This window comes from Paralichthys olivaceus, chromosome 17 (assembly GCF_024713975.1).
Source record: "Paralichthys olivaceus isolate ysfri-2021 chromosome 17, ASM2471397v2, whole genome shotgun sequence".
In the NCBI taxonomy this organism is placed as follows: domain Eukaryota; kingdom Metazoa; phylum Chordata; class Actinopteri; order Pleuronectiformes; family Paralichthyidae; genus Paralichthys; species Paralichthys olivaceus.
Genome location: NC_091109.1, coordinates 4,304,726 through 4,321,089, shown reverse-complemented (window position 1 = coordinate 4,321,089; position 16,364 = coordinate 4,304,726). Strand labels below are relative to the sequence as shown.

At 45.5% G+C, this 16,364-nt stretch overlaps 2 protein-coding genes across 3 annotated transcripts; both read left to right on the top strand.

Annotated features, from left to right (window-relative positions):
* The first annotated feature begins 197 nt into the window (after positions 1-197).
* tmprss7 (transmembrane serine protease 7) lies at positions 198-7,670 on the top strand. 2 transcript variants are annotated; one of them, XM_069512705.1, is made up of 18 exons: positions 198-396; positions 1,331-1,535; positions 1,720-1,850; positions 1,929-1,996; positions 2,076-2,266; positions 2,343-2,378; positions 2,471-2,699; positions 2,865-2,989; positions 3,138-3,250; positions 3,336-3,442; positions 3,530-3,666; positions 3,824-3,931; positions 4,065-4,172; positions 4,264-4,380; positions 5,829-6,024; positions 6,751-7,019; positions 7,179-7,315; positions 7,421-7,670. In XM_069512705.1, the coding sequence occupies exons 1-18, from the start codon at positions 325-327 to the stop codon at positions 7,580-7,582; spliced, it is 2,511 nt and encodes an 836-aa protein (XP_069368806.1). In that variant the 5' UTR covers positions 198-324; the 3' UTR covers positions 7,583-7,670. The 2 variants fall into 2 exon arrangements, with proteins under 2 accessions (XP_069368806.1, XP_069368805.1); XM_069512704.1 differs by having other exon boundaries at positions 2,468-2,699.
* Positions 7,671-8,988: 1,318 nt separating this feature from the next.
* On the top strand, positions 8,989-16,087 carry LOC109629543 (transmembrane serine protease 7). Its single transcript, XM_020087286.2, has 18 exons — positions 8,989-9,190; positions 9,267-9,391; positions 10,447-10,514; positions 10,610-10,782; positions 11,143-11,238; positions 11,695-11,914; positions 12,084-12,226; positions 12,369-12,466; positions 12,595-12,704; positions 12,909-13,042; positions 13,149-13,253; positions 13,388-13,498; positions 13,594-13,707; positions 14,106-14,225; positions 14,333-14,516; positions 14,588-14,859; positions 15,034-15,170; positions 15,920-16,087. The coding sequence occupies exons 1-18, from the start codon at positions 9,124-9,126 to the stop codon at positions 16,085-16,087; spliced, it is 2,445 nt and encodes an 814-aa protein (XP_019942845.2). The 5' UTR covers positions 8,989-9,123.
* Positions 16,088-16,364: the final 277 nt, after the last annotated feature.

The following is a 16,364-nucleotide window of genomic DNA, read 5'->3' as shown; positions in this document are numbered from 1 at the left end:
CAACTATAGCTGCTGCTGCTGGTGACTGTCTGCTTCTGAATATTAGTTCATGAGTTAGATCAAACTCAGCGATAAGCGTTAATGAGTGAAACTTTAGCCATAGAAGTGGAGGAGGCGAGCTCCCTGTTTCTCCACTGCAGGATCTGGTTTCACGCACTTGTCAACTGTGCATCCAAACACTGAGCTGTGTGGCTCGTAACGTCGTTTCTGTGTCTGCTGCCGAGTGTTTGGGAGGCAGTTTTTATTCTGATGGAGACGAGAATGGAACCAAGAAACCAAACATCCAGAATTAGATGATAGGAGGCTGGTTGGGATGACTGTGTCATGGGCGCAGAGCGCGAGGAGAACGAGCCGACGAGCGGAGACGATGATGAAGCTCAACAGGACACAGCTAGTGTAAGTAAAATGTACTCCTTACTTTGTATTATTTCCATTTAAGATTGGTATCAAGAATTGTGTAATGCCTGTAAATATTTCTCCAGCTTAAACCCTGAAGATTGAGTGCAAAAGAAGTAAAGTAAAAATACAGTAATCTCTCACATAAAATGTCTGAAGTCACATTTGTTGTCATGCAAATATAAATGTAAAACATGAATGTCTATTTTTTCACTATTCGGAATCTATACCCTGCTAACATGATAGATTAAGAGCCACTTGCACAGTATGGGATGACACTGAATGAATAATACATGTGCATTGGGTAACTCAATGAGTCCTGAAAAACTGATGGAGTTTCTTTCACACATTCCCCTTCAGAAGCTGAAGTGACCTGTAATGAGGCGTCGTCACCTGTAGACACAACATTACATAACTGTCAACAGCTACATGTGCCAGTTTCATACAACTTAACCAACCCTGATGTTTTTCCACTGCCACTTTAGACTCACATCCATTTTGTTGGGACCACAAGAAAAAACAGTTGTGGCTCACATCCATATGCCTTTTGGATCGAGATCAATTAATTCATATCTGAGAACATTTTAAAAGACGTAGTGATTCTTCCATGGGATGAGTACTTCTAGTGTTATCCTGCTATTTAACTAACAAAGAATGCTAATGAAAACACAACCCCCCCTGGCAGAGGTTGACATCTGACCTGGAGAATGTGAAATGATGGCAGCAGCAGGGTCATGGTCTCTGAATTCTGAGTGAAAGAAACACTTGTTTGTTATCCTCATATTATTTCAGCATCATTGACCACATCCCTATTAGAACCAGGACATATTGGAAGTGACTGTTTCAAAGGGCAAGTCAGATTTACTGCTGCATTAATGGCACTTTGCATTAGAGCATGAATGTGACCCTCCCCCCTCCCTCTCGCTGGCTGTAGATTGCGGACGTGTCGGTGGAGGTGGCCACAGTGGACCACACTCTGCAGAAGCTCTGCAGGAAGTTCAGAAAGACCAGACGGAAGCCCAAGGGACTCAAGAGGCTGTGGGCCCACCTGCTGAACGTCCCTCACCTGGCTCTCATCATAGCAGCGGTGGTGTTTGTGGTGGTGGTGATCATATGGTCCCTGCTCTGGGTCTTCATATGTAAGTGAAAGGATTCTTATAATCTTATAACACCCTCAGAAATCAATAGCTTTTCAATTATCATACTATGTTTTTACTTAATATGTGTCAATTCTGGGATTAGAGCAGTACTGTATGTCCCACATCGTTCTGTGTTATTTTGAATCTGCACAATATGATCCAATTTATAAATGTATTTCCTCAGTCCGCAGGGAAAGCAACAGCGGAGCGTACTTTGCCGGGATGTTCCGTCTTGCCAATGTGGAGTTCATCCCCGAGTACCGGCAGGCTGAGTCCCACGAGTTTGTGTCCATGGCAAACAAAATACAACATGTGGTATGAATCAGTGTTATCTTGTTATTTACAGGATGCTGAGTGTTCGGCTCAGGGACGTTAATTGCTGGTTTCTCATAGGTGAGCAACGTGTACAAGATGTCCTCAGTGGCCAGACTGTACAAGCAAGCTGTGATTTCAGACCTCAGGTACAATGAGTGTGTTAGTCATTACAACACACAATGCACCCTGTAAAGGTTCAGTATAAACTTGTTTCTCCCTGTCCAGTAACAGTAAAGATGGCGTGCTGGTGCATTTCTGGATGGTGTTCGTGGTCCCTCGTCTGAAGAGCCCTGCTGTGTGTGAGGAGTGTGTGGGCGTCATCTTCAGAGACTCCGTCCATACCAGCCTCAGGAACAGGACGTCTGTCGGATACTTACTGAGCCTTCCAGTCGACATAGACTCCATCCTCATCAACGGTGCGTCTGTAATTTCAGTTCACATGTTCTCAGTGTGTTCACTGATGCAGAGACTGATTGTTTTGTCCTCCTGCAGCTGTTCAGCGCTCAGACTACACATCTAATGCTGCAGGTAGAAGAAAACTTTTTATCTAGACTAATACAAGTTCTACTGTTTCTCACTTTTGTTTTACAGTGAGTTGTGTCTTTCTTTCCTCCCAGCAGGCTCACAGTGTGTCGATAAGATGCACGCCAACCATCCTGGGGCGAGGGTCCCTCTAAACGTCTTTTCATCATGGGGTGGTGTGAGTTGCCATGTGAAGCTCACCGTCGTCCCCGGTGCCCTCGTACGTCTGACCATCACCTCGTTCTTCATTGAGCCCAGCGACTGCGTGCATGATGCTCTGACCGTGTATGATGCCCTGCTGCCCATGAGGGGGCGCATTCTGCACAAGTGAGTGTGAAGTTCCCAGTGGATCACAGATTCAGAAGAGGCTGCTGGCTATAAGAAAATAATGTTTTTCCAAAAATGACTCCACTGACAAATGCAACGAGCTGTTTCCTATATTTCCCTTAATATTTCTAAGTTTCATTCATAAATTGTGTATCTGTGCTGCAGGCTGTGTGAGCCAGTGTCCGCCTCCTTCTCCCTCGTCTCTACCTCCAACGTCATGTTGCTGTCCTTCAGAATGACGAACGGCAACAAGACCTTCAGAGGACACTTTGAGGCCATCACAGAGGAAAGTATGACACATTTACCTGCTTATCTTTTAGTGGTTCCCAATCTATTTGAGCTTATGTCCACATTTCATGCCCAAAAGCAAAATGTAAATGAGATCCCTTGTCACAGATTTAATTTGTCTGAAGTATAATCCCTCTGTGTCTGTCTCAGTTTGCCTGTCTCAAATTGAGACCCAGTTCGAGCCTGACGTCACTGGTCACATCTACAGCCCCTTCTACCCCAGCATGCTGCCCCCTAAGTGTTTCTGCACCTGGAGGTTTGAGGTATATCACACATATATATAATATGACTTGTTAAACTGTGGTTTAATGGCTTTTATTGATTAATTGTGTTTATATTTTATTCTAGACCTCTAATCGTGCGTTAGGAGTCGCTCTGCAGTTTCAGAACTACGTGCTGAAACCAAAGGGCATGAAGGGCTGTGACCACGGCTGGTGGAAGGTCAATGAAATCATGTATGTGCGTACAACTATTTCATTTGTGATTTACTACATCCTACAATATCCTGTCAGGGTTTTCTAAAGGTTGCTCTCCTCCCACAGTTTCTGTGGCAGCTACGTGGGACACCGCACGGTGTTTCGAATCGCCGACCACAGCCCAGAGGTGGAGTTTCGCTGCAGCTCACGTAACTCTGCTCAGCCGTTTCAGGCGTCGTACAGCAGCTTCAACATCAGCCAACGTAAGCTCTGCAGCAACAGAGCGTGACTCACTGTGATGTGTAGGTGTAGGAAATTACCGCAGCTGTTTCATTGTACCTCACTGTGGATGTGAGTTAACGACTTTGTTTTGAGAGTGGAGTCTTAACAGTCATAATGTGCTTCGCTGTTTTCTTCCAGCCTGTCCAGAGAGCCACTTCCTGTGCTCCACTGGACTGTGTGTGGAGAAAAGTCGACGCTGTGATGGCCTGGACGACTGCCAGGACGAGAGTGACGAGGTCTTCTGCTGTACGTCAGTTATAATTATTAGTAGTTTCCCGTTTTGATTACATGTGTCTGACAATGCATCTTAATCTAGTGAGCGTCTATATTTACCTGAGCGATAAGTCACATGATGGAAGAATGATACATGTTTTGGCAGCGAGGCCTACGATGAACTGTGGCGGCAAAAGTCCTCCACATCCTCTGTTTGTGTGCAATGGAGAGACGGATTGCACTGATGGAAGCGATGAGATCAACTGCACTCAGGGTTTGGATTTTTACAGTTTAGTTAAATAAAGAACTGTATATTTTCAGTCTTTTCGTGGCACTAACTGTGACGTGTTCTCTGCTTTTGTCAGAAACTACCTGCTCTGCGATCAGGTACCAGTGCAGCAGTGGCTCCTGCATCCTGAAGAAGAACGCTAAATGTGATGGAGTTCATGACTGTCGGGACCGCAGCGATGAGGCGGACTGTGGTGAGTCTCCTGCATCATCTGGAAACATAATAATCACACAACATTTTCAACTATTTCACCTCCACCCTAAAAAGCCTGCAAATTTTACAGTAAAGACGCCCACAACTGTAGGATTTTGCAAAACCAGTTCCCTTTTCTCAATGGACCAAAAGTCAGGATCTATCCTTTTCCAAGAATTCAAACTCTTAATATTCCAAACAGCCTCATAATTTTTAACATTTTTCAATGAATCTCAGGTATGTAAATAATGCAGCTCTCTGCCCTGCATTACTTTCATACCTGAACATCCAGTTTCAGCCAGAAATATGTAGAACTAGAGTGTACCACCAACAATGTCGCCTTCAATTCAATTAAACCCAACCAAATTTCACACACTCATTGATATCCGTTCCCTAAATATGACAGATTTATTTTATCACAATCTGTGAATTATTCCTTGAGAAATTGGTGATAATGTCAAAAAACTTGAAATGTAAAAACTTTCCAGATGCACACCAAAATGTAAAAGCTTCTCTCTTGGCCCATGTCCTATCCCTCCACCAAGTTGTGTGGAAATCTGTAAAATAGGTTTTGCGTAATCCAGAAAATCTAACAAAACAACCAACAAACAAATGGACAGGAACAGAAACATATAACCTCTTTGGTTGAGGTAGTTAGGAAATAATGGTCTTTTCCTTTTTTGTCATCAGCCAATTCTCTCAGAGTTGTTCCACGTCCAAGTCCAGATCAAATAAGATTTTTCATTTTAACCTAAACCGTGATCACACACAATTGGTTTGGTCCCACCTGAGTTGTCTGCTCTTCATAGAGCATTTCTTTCATAGTGATCATGCAACCATGACACTGTCTGTTCTCTTCCAGACCCTTAATGTGGGGTCATGAGAAAGAAGTGGTTATTGTATAATCCACTGGGCAGCGAGCTCCAAAACTGCTGACCTGCAGCACCGAGGTGATCCTGCTGTAACAGTTCTCTCTGTTTGCTGTTATTTTATCACGATGAGGAGTCAAGGTGACGGGAACAGACCGGTCTTTGATCGCCCGCTGATACAGGGCAGACGTGCACATGAACACGTATGCATCGAGGGCACTATTTTTTAATAAGGCGGCAGCAGATCCATCATTCATGGCGATGACGCAGCGTGTCGGCGTAGATGGTTAGTGTAGTTGTAAAAACACACACTCAGACTGTGGACTCACACCGACACATGAACACTGTTCACATTTAAATCCCTAAAAGCACGAAATAATACGTAATGTGTTGTCATAGGGCACAACAAAAAGAATATATTAAATGTAATATAATGCATGTGTCTATTTACAACTGTACATACTGTACATTCAAACCAACAGGGGCATTTGTGTACATGCAAATTGCAAACCTTCAAACTATGTGCTTGTTTACATTAAAACCAGTATAACAACAAACTCCATCTCTGTGTGCTCCTCAGCCTGTGGCCGTCAGACCCAGGTCAATAAGGTGGTTTCATCCTCGGGCCCTGAACGCATCGTGGGTGGCGATAACTCTGTGGAAGGGGAGTGGCCGTGGCAGGTCAGCCTCCACTACTCTGGTAACCTTTACTGTGGCGCCTCTGTCCTCTCCTCCAATTGGCTCATCTCCGCTGCACACTGCTTCAGCAAAGAAAGGTCAGTGTCCGTCACTGCTGATCAGCAACATACTCTTTGGAATAAGAATCCACGAAAACACACATCGAAGGTTATGGCTACGTGTGAACATAAGTTTTACAAGAAATGATTCTTATTTACTGTTTACTTAAACTGTGTTAACCTCTGGTGTCCAGAACCCACATGTTGGGAACATGTGTAATGTAATCACTAAATATGTCATCAATCATATGTCAGAATTATAAATGTGAATAATGTAAATGACCACAACAAGTAGAGGAAGATTAAATGAATGTTTTTAATGTAACCAGACAATTAATGATATGATCAATAGTGCAGAATTATACCTTATATTAATATAGTGATGATTGAACATACTATATAAGTAGTTATATATTAAGAGTCATTTCAGTTTGTAGCTCATATATGTTTTAATGTAATAATCCCCAGTAGTAATGATATATATGATCTGGTAATTTATCATACAAACAGTTTAAGTTGTGACCTCATTAATGAATCCGGATGAAATTCAGTTTTTAGTTTTGTCTGCTGCATTAAATGTCTTTTGAATTTTCCCTGTTAAAAAACAATGCAAATAAAAGTTACAAGCCTCCTGACTCACTGTATTGATTTTCTGATCAAACCTGTCATGTCCTGGATATATGTATTATCTATTTTCTCCATCCAGTATCATTTTGGAAAACGTCCTCCTTCGGTATCTTTGACCTCTGACCTCTGACTCTGCAGGCTGTCAGACCCACGTCACTGGAGCGCTCATCTGGGCATGCTGACGCAGGGCAGTGCCAAACACGTGGCAGAGATCCAGCGGATTGTGGTGCACGAGTATTACAACGCGTACACATTTGACTATGACATCGCCCTGCTGCAGCTGAAGAAGCCCTGGCCTTCCTCCCTCGGTGCGCTGGTCCAGCCCGTGTGTCTGCCCCCCATCTCCCACACAGTCACCAAGAGCCACCGCTGCTGGGTCACCGGGTGGGGATACCGCTCAGAGGAGGGTGAGCAGTAACATGTAACTCAGTTCATATTCACGATGCAACTGCAGACTCAAGGAGCCGCTATTAACACTGCTTTTGTTGAAGGCTGACAGAGATCTCCTTTATCAGCTCCTGTATTCTTCATGAACATGATTCATGTCCATGTGTTTCCTCTTGCAGACAAGGTGCTGCCATCAGTTCTGCAGAAAGCAGAGGTTTCCATAATGAGTCAGACCGAGTGTAAGAAGAGCTACGGCCCTGTCTCACCCCGCATGCTGTGTGCCGGGGTCCCCTCCGGAGAGAGGGACGCCTGTCGGGTGAGCTTCCATCTGACTCAGTTGATTCATACTTGTATGTGAAACACAAAAAATTGCTGTTTGCTGTTTTCTATCTTCATTACTCGTACTCGCTTTGTGTTTCAGGGTGATTCTGGGGGTCCTCTGTCCTGTCAGGCACCAGGCGGGGGTCGCTGGTTCCTCATTGGTATTGTCAGCTGGGGGGCGGGTTGTGGGCGACCCAACCTGCCTGGCGTCTACACCAGGGTCAACAAGTTCACCTCTTGGATCTACAGCCATATCAGCTGACATGAGGAAACTCTGCAGCCACCGGCAGCAGATGTTTAAATATTCTGTTGCTCATGTCAAATAATAAAAACATCTCCAGACAGTAAAATGTGTGTGTGTGTGTGTGTGTGTGTGTGTTTTTAATCTCTCAGGTTAACAACAATATCTGCCCTCTGGTGAAACCACAAGGTGATGTTGATGAGTGATCCTTAATCAGGGAAAAAGAAAATCTAAAAAGCCTTGAAAGGTTTTTATCCTCTCTTCTACACAAAAAACCGAGATTGTAAATTCTCTTCCAGTGTTATTATGGATATATTTGATGCTGGATTTGCAATTGCAGGTCTTGTCTTGCTTTACTACCCTGTGGAGCATCCAAGGGCATGGCAGCCAAGCTCCAATTGTAAAACCTTGCACACGTTTCCCCCTCAAACACTCTTTTGTCCCTCCGAGCTGAACTCCTGCGTACACACTGAGGAAGTTTGCCCACAATATCTGTGCCACGGATGGTTGTGGGGATTGTACCCTTTCATAGTGCTCCCTTTGTCCCCCGCACTGCATTCTGGGGCTCCGTGTGACACCTGCCGCCCAGTTCAGGTAAACTGGAGGCGGTGAATACCGTCCGCATCCGAGCCACTCAGGTCGGATTTCTGTGCTTTTTTTTTTCCTTTTTTTTTTTTACCTTTTCAAAGGAAGCAACAGCGGGGGTTTCCTCTCTCTCTCTCTCTCTCCATCATTTCTATGCCTGAGGTATTGTTGCATATCGCCTCTCCGGAGCTAAACGGGACAGTGCTATGAGGACTCTGCCCAAAAGCAAATCTTGTGAAGTGTACTACGTCTCTGGGCATGGACACTCAGGCTGCTCCGCTGCACAGGTAAGACCTCACTTTTTCCACTATATGTAAAAGGGAGTTTGTCTTCTGCAGGAACTCTTTTCTCAGATTTACCCTGACCCTCTCTCCAAAGTAGACTTTAATTCATTATCATTTTGTGTTTCACGATATCAGATACATGCTTAATAATCAAAGCCCTTCAAACATAGTCGTCGTCGCCTGCAAAGATCTGTCTCTAGGGTTTCATAGGCCTGATTCTCATGAATGTCCATGCCACTTGATTGAGTGCTGACACCGCAGGGCCAGGCCGTGGGAAAGCAGACCCCTCTAGCCACACTTTGTCTGCTCCCCCGAGGAATCCTGCCAACCCCTTAAATGTTTAAGGAGATCCTTTCAGCTCAAAGATGTTCACCGCTGCTCTCAGTAAATCAGTGTCCGCTCAGTCATAAAATCTATGGCTCATTGATTTTGGCAGATAGGCTGTGTTGTCTTTATTGCTCCTCTGCTGTGGTCAAATAGAAATAAAATCCAGACAATTACAAGCAACTTGAACACAGGCATGAAATAAGCTGGTATGATATTTGAGTCATGTTCTCGTCTCTCTGGTAGGGAGAGGGGGAGTTGAAGGGGCCCACCCAGTCGCTGAGCCCCCCCACGAAGCCTGAGGAGGATGGAGTAGAGCAGAGGACGGAGGGGGGGCGAGCTCCGGCCTGTGGCTCCTGGAGGAGGTGGATGCTGGGTCTCCTGCCTTTCTTTCCCTTCACTGCTGCCGTTGCACTGACCCTCCACTACTTAACATGTGAGTAGTTTTCTCCTCTGTCCTCACGGTGTTTATGTTGATTTCAGTCAAATCTCTCCCTCCTCCTCCTCCTCAGCGCCGCCCTCCTCAGTGTTCTTCCTCGGTGGCAGCATGGAGTTCCCAAACCTGAGCTTCTCTTCAGAACTGACTGACTCCACCTCCCCACAGTTCCGCCTGCAGGCTCAGGCTTTGAACCATTATGTAAGTGGAGCTGAGGTCCTGTCCGTCAGTGCCCCCCCCCCCCCCCCCCCCCGACACTGCAGAGTTCTGCTTGACCTTCCCACTCTGGGCTGAGGCTGATGTCGCTGCTCAAACATTAATATGATTGACTGCAGGAGGCTACAGGTGTCTTTATGCTGCTCTCCTCCATCTTTGCATTCTTATTCTGTTGCTTTTCCTCCTCATCTGCATTGTCCTTTATCTTTTTCCTGCACATCACTTTCCTGTCTTCTGTTCTTCCCTCTGTCGGTGTTAAATGTAAAGCTGAAACAGGAGCTGGGCACAGTGTTTGTGCGAGTTCCCGGGAGCCCCAGGGACAGGGCCCTTTCAGGGCCGAGGACAAGCCCGGCATTTGTGAGCACAGCTAGGCCCAGGCAGCAAGAGTGAGAGGAAGAGCAGGCCTTCAATAAAAACATTGTCTGTGTAGCTTACACACAGAGCCGCTCTGTGCACGACGGAGAGCAGGGGGAACCTCAGGTTGACACTGGAGGTGAGAGGGAGAGGCAGGGCAGTAGGGCATGCAGGGATGACAGATGGAATGATGGCTGGTCAGAGATATGAGACGTGGAATTTAGATTTTGGAAGCAGACCCTCAGATGCACAGCAGCACATTCTTGCTCAGCAGTTGGTAAAATGATAACTTGATAAGTGGAAGTTCCCATAAATCTGCCTTGATGTCCCTGTGATCATAGATCTGTGCAGCATTAAAGAACAGGTGCCCATACCGCCCAGGTCCTTTCCTGTACACAGTCAGCAGGAAACACAAAGGAGCTCTGTGCTGCTGACTGTCAACATACACACATGCAGAGTCTGACACACACACACACACACACACACACACACACACACACACACACACACACACACACACACACACACACACACACTTGCCTCTGTGGAACTCAGGCTGCATGTTCGGGCAGGTGTGTTCATTTTGTCTCTTCAGTGTTGACATCGCTTGCACTGCTGTGACGTCACCTGTAGTGTGCACGGTGTCTGGTCACTGTTTTGTTTTTTTCATCTCATTTTTCAAACAGTTCTCAGATCTCTACGAGTCGTCTCCGTGGAGCTGTTACTACCTGCGCTCAGGAATCACGGCCTTCAGGTACAGCTGCACCAAAGTCATTGAAATCAAAACCCGAAGGTGACAACATCCTGCTCAGCTCTGTAAAACTCCAGAGTTCACCCTTTGTGTGACAGTGAAGGAGCAGAGGGGCTCAATATCTTCTACTGGAGTCAGTTCTACGCCCCGGACGATGTTGCCATGGCGATCCGGATGTCCAGCCCGGAGAAGCTGCAGCGCAGGATCCCCGGCAGCAACAAGGTGCAGCGCTACTACATGGAGCAGGATGATGACATGCTCCACCTACTGGGTACAACCTCTCACTGTTCCCTGCGTGCACATCAAACCACACACATGTGCAGACATGTCATTGTTTTCTGTCCAACAAAATTACAAACAACAACTTGGTTTGGAAACGATAGTAATTAACAGGAAACTCTTTATAAATGCTTTATAATCATTTCACCCATGTTTTGTTAGTGTCTTTAAAGTACTTGTTTTTACTGTCACTGTTACTGACAGGATTTTAACATCAACTCCCAAGGCACTATTAGAGGTCTGGAATCAAATATAAATGGAAAAAAACTGGGAATAAATGTTTAAGTTAGCATTTAATTTGTATATGTGTTTGTGTGTGTGTGTGTGTGTGTGTGTGTGTGTGTGTGTGCAGGTTTGGACCCTGATGACTTTGAATCGGATGAAAAATCAGGCAAGATAAAGAATCCCAGCAGCCTGCAGAGTGGAAAGTGGCAGCTCGGCTTCCAAGGTGAGAGGAGCACGTCTCAGTCTTGATACAACACATCCTGTCTTTCTTAAATAGCCGTGAATATATGAATTGAAGCATTGAACCATTCCTACATGGTTGTTTACTGTCTTGCTGCTGTTCGAGTTCACCCTGTAGTTAATTAAGACTTATTTACTTTTATGTGCACGAAAATACACTGTAAGGTTGTCTGGTCTAAATATAATAAGCCCATAACAAAGTCTGCTTAAATTAATGGACCACAGATTAAACGTGAAGCAACAACGTCCTTGTTCGAGGTAATAAAAGAGAAATATCTGGAGTTAATCCACCTCCACTTAGGCTCTATTTATGTTCTGGAGCATCACAGCTGTTCTGGAGTGTTCATGCTGCTTTTTCCTTTATTTTGTCTGTTTGTTCACACTAATGTGATCCACACAGACTTTATAATATTATAATATCCACATCACTGCTCCACAGCAATGTCCTTTGACCTCTACGCCAAATACGGCAACAACCGCACGCTGAGCCTCGTGAGTCCCAAGAAACCGTACTACCAGTGGCGACTACGCGTGCCATCGGGTCACGTGGTTCGGCTGGTTATCCTCACCCTGCATGGTGCCACGCCAGGAAGCTGCACTGCCCACAAGCTCTCGGCCTACGACTTCCTGCTTCCTTTACAGAACAAGATCATTGCCAGGTTAAGAGAGTTTATGTTTTCTTTTTTTGGTTTCTCCTTTAACATATTGCACTTATCTGAACAGATGTAAATGACCTTCCATTAGAGGTCAGAGGTTAACGCTGTTTCTCCAAGTAACAGCGATTACAGATTTATATGTGGCTGTATGTGATGCATGTACCCGTCTCAGGTGGTGTGGACTGCCTGTTTTGGGTTCGTCTCCGGTCATGAAGCTGACGTCCTCTGGGAACGTCATGTTAGTCACCTTCTCCTTCAGCAGACAGAGAGATGGAGCCATATTCAAGGCATATTTCCAGGCCATCCCGAAAGCAGGTCAGACTCCGTCACACATCTTATTTCTACCGTGTTGCTGCCTTCATGCTGAGAATTATTTTGTTGCAGTGATTAGCATATGTGGACTCAAGTAACCTTGGTTTTATTGTGTCTTTATCTACGTCGCCATCTCCCTCTGCAGGTTGTGGAGGATCTCTCTCCTCTTGGAACGGTTCTATTTCCTCGCCCTACTACCCTTCCTATTACCCTCCCAATATAGACTGCGTCTGGACACTGCGGGTGAGTTACATGCGCGTGTCTATACATACATGTATGTGAGTGTGTCAGAAACTAAAGAATGAAATAGTGAATCATCCCTCTGTTATTCAGCTGTCCACATTCTGGCATTGTTTGGTTTTCTTTATTAGGCGCCGTTGCCAGGATACCTGATCTCAATGACGATCGTGACTATGGACATTCAGGATTCCTCGTCATCGGACGGCTGTGAGAAAGACTGGCTGGACATCGGAGGGGTCAAGTGAGTCATGGAACTGAACTATGTTGCAACAAAGGTGCACACATACAGGGGTTAGGATAACTCATTCAACTCAGTCAAATTTTGAAAAAGATTATTTGCTCCAAGTGCAGATGTGTTTTTTTCTCATAATTGTCGGAGACATTCCAGATGTTGTGGCTGCACATTTGACATAAAATGAAAACTTTTTTGCTGCTCTCTCTCCAGACTGTGTAACCCAGTGTCAGACAGCAGCAAGAAGCGAGTGTACTCCTCTCCACTCTCCCTTCACTTCCGCTCCGATGAATCACTCACTCATAAGGGCTTCTACTTGCTCTACAGAGCTTTCTCTCCAGAGAGCAGTGAGTAAAATCTACAATTGTGATTTTTCACAGGTAAACATGGTTGTTGAAAAAACCAATTGACCAATCAAACAATTAAAAAAGTTTTTCTGCCGTTTTTGTCCAGCTTGTCCTCGTCAGTTTCGCTGTGGAGATGGCCGCTGCATCCCGCTGAGGAAAGTGTGTGATGGAGTGAAAGACTGCTCAGATGGACGGGACGAGGCTAAATGCTGTAAGAGCTGGACACTTGTCCCACCCTGTCTTGTCGTCTTTGCTAAAATCTCAACCTTTTAATTCTAAAAGTCAAAGTATTTGAGGACACAAACCCTGTGGTTGACTCTGATCTGATCTGTATGAACCATGTAGCGTCCTGCAGGCCCGGGGAGGTGATGTGTGGTAACGGCCAGTGTAAACCTCAGAGCAGCCAGTGTGTTAGTCAGAGCACGTGTGCGGACAGCAGCGAGGAGGGCACCTGTGGTGAGCACAGACACCATGTACATCATGAGCTGTGTACGCAGACATGTGCATTTTCACATCTAAAGTTAATGCGGTTCATTGTTTCCTCCTCTCAGGGAGTAAATGTTTTCACGCGTGTCCCAACAAGCTGTGTTTGCCAAAGTCCTCAGTGTGTGACGGTGTCGCCGACTGCAAAGACCGCAGCGATGAACTCAACTGTACCAGAGCATGTGAGTCATGACATCAGCAATTCACTAAATGACTGATGATTCACTTTTTTAACAATATGCTGTATCTCAAAGTATTTTTAATCCATATTTCCGCCAAGGAAGTGATTTTTTCACCACTGTTTGTCGGATTGTAAGTAAGATTATGAAAAACGGTATGAGTCAGGAAAGAACTTTCACTTTCTTTAGTATTGTGAGTGCTTTTTTATATTATCTTGAGGGTTTTTGATGAAAACATTCAAAATAATTAGGGGGCTGATATTTGAGTGTGTGTGATTCGGTGCATCTTGATTGAATGTAGAGGGACTGTTGGGCCTTGGTGGAAGTATTGAGTTTCATAGTTATTCATATTTTTTTAATGTCTTTATTCTTCTTGGATAATTATGTGTTTATCATTCTAGATTTTAAAGGCTGCTCCTCATCCTCTTACAAATGTGCCAATGGAAAGTGTGTTGGTAAGATCAACCCTGAGTGTGATGGGGTCAAAGATTGTTTTGATGGCTCTGATGAAATGCGCTGTAGTAAGTACTCGCCCACCAAATTCAGGCTCGGTACTTCTGAACAAAGATGAAATTCCTCTGACCTCCCTCGCTTTTTTCTCCCTTTCTTTCTGTCTCTCCCGGCTCAGGTTGTGGCACCAGGCCCAGGAAGCGCACAAAGATAGTTGGCGGCTCTGATGCTGGAGCGGGTTCCTGGCCGTGGCAGGTCAGCCTCCAGATGGATCGCTACGGCCACGTCTGTGGAGCCACACTGGTCTCCAGCCGCTGGCTCATCTCTGCAGCCCACTGCTTCCAGGACTCAGATGCCATTAAGTAAGAAAGATACCTCATCATGATTGTCATAAAACATCTGTGCGTACTCTTTATGCATAGTGTGTTCGCAGATACTCAGATGCCCGAGCATGGCGGGCCTACATGGGAATGCGTGTGATGTCTGTGGGGAACAACGGAGCAGCCACCAGACAGATCCGGCGAATCCTCCTCCACCCTAAGTACGACCAGTTCACCTCCGACTACGACATCGCCCTTCTGGAGCTCAGCGCTCCCGTCTTCTTCAATGACCTGGTGCAGCCTGTGTGCGTCCCTGCCTCCTCACACACCTTCACCACAGGGACCAGCTGCTACGTAACAGGCTGGGGGGTCCTCATGGAGGACGGTACGAGCTGGTCAAAAGTATCTGATGAAGCTGAGGAGCTATATCACAAATAATCGCCTCCATTGTAAAGCAGGGCCGTGCTAAAATTTTGAAAGTAATTTTGAAGCAGCTGCAGTATCAAGTCCAATTATTTATAATTCCCCAAAATGTGTTGTGTGTTTGTGTTTTCTGAAGGTGAGCTGGCCTCTCGCTTACAAGAGGCCTCAGTGAAGATCATCAACAGGAACACCTGTAACAAGCTGTATGACGACGCTGTAACTCCCAGAATGCTGTGTGCTGGGAACTTGCAGGGAGGTGTGGATGCCTGCCAAGTGAGTGTTTGAAGTAGAGTTGAAGAGTTTGAGGTTTTTACAGAAAACATTGCGAAACTGAAAATGCAGGAGAGATAAAAAATTAACTGGTCATAATTAGATAATAGGAAAACTTTGATGTTTCATAAAAGAGTGAGACCAAGACTAACCTCTGCCAAAGCCAACGCCCTATCCCGCCACGGAAAAAACACATCCCTGGATCCACGTGAATTCTCTCCTAAACCTAATGGCCTCTTTTTGTCATGTCCCACCCCATCCGCATCAGTTAATTTTTAAGCAATCCTGCAGACAGACACCAACAGCAATAAAAAGATCTCGTCTGATGTAGTGAATTTGGGCAGTGCAGGGAAACTGGATTCACACAATTACATATAAGCTTGAATTAAATGTGTGCACAATGCAGTCCCATCAAAACCCTTCAATGGAACCTGGTTCTGCAGCTGTCGGCAATGAAGCAAAGTGATGATGATTGGTGTCTGAAATCTCCAACAGCTCACTAAAACTGAATGTGGTAAGGGGGTGATTTGGACATATGTTGACTATCAGGCACTTTAGTAACACTGGAGTCACTTATATCCTTTGTGTCTTTTGATGAAACCTTATATCAGCTTATCTGTAATTGATTAGATGTGACTCTGAATGATCCACAGCTGCAGACCCATTCAGGCACAGTTCAAAAGAAAGACAGAAGGTAAACTGTATTTGAACGCCTCTTCTTTTAGTCACTGTTTGTGTGTCTGTGGCTTCAGGGTGACTCAGGAGGTCCGTTGGTGTGTCTGGAGCGCGGCAGACGGTGGTTCCTGGCGGGGATCGTGAGCTGGGGCGAAGGCTGCGCGAGGCAAAACCGTCCTGGCGTCTACACACAGGTGGTGAAGTTCACCGACTGGATCTATCAGCAGACCAGAGGACAGGTGTGACTGACACGGGCAAGAACGACAGACTTAACACATGGGACAGAGGTTTTCACACGTGGAGTCTGTCTGCAGACTGATGGCGACACATTCAGACAGTTTTGGGGAACATGTTCACTGGAAACACCAGTGGGAGCATCGTCTCTACCAACCAGCTCCTGTAAAATCCCTGCTAGCCCAGACCTGGTCTGAAAACATCAACAGAATGTGGACGAGTACAAAAACATCACCACTAAATTAACTTGGTTCTGGTCATTGTACATAATTATTAGACTTTGGTTGG

Coding starts and splice junctions, on each gene's coding strand:
- tmprss7 (XM_069512704.1), top strand. CDS start 325: ATGGGCGCAGAGCGCGAGGAGAACGAGCCGACGAGCGGAGACGATGAT. Junction 1,851..1,928: donor CAAACAAAATACAACATGTG/GTATGAATCAGT, acceptor GGTTTCTCATAG/GTGAGCAACGTGTACAAGAT. Junction 2,267..2,342: donor AGACTCCATCCTCATCAACG/GTGCGTCTGTAA, acceptor GTCCTCCTGCAG/CTGTTCAGCGCTCAGACTAC.
- LOC109629543 (XM_020087286.2), top strand. CDS start 9,124: ATGCTGGGTCTCCTGCCTTTCTTTCCCTTCACTGCTGCCGTTGCACTG. Junction 12,705..12,908: donor CTGGACATCGGAGGGGTCAA/GTGAGTCATGGA, acceptor CTCTCTCTCCAG/ACTGTGTAACCCAGTGTCAG. Junction 13,043..13,148: donor AGCTTTCTCTCCAGAGAGCA/GTGAGTAAAATC, acceptor GTTTTTGTCCAG/CTTGTCCTCGTCAGTTTCGC.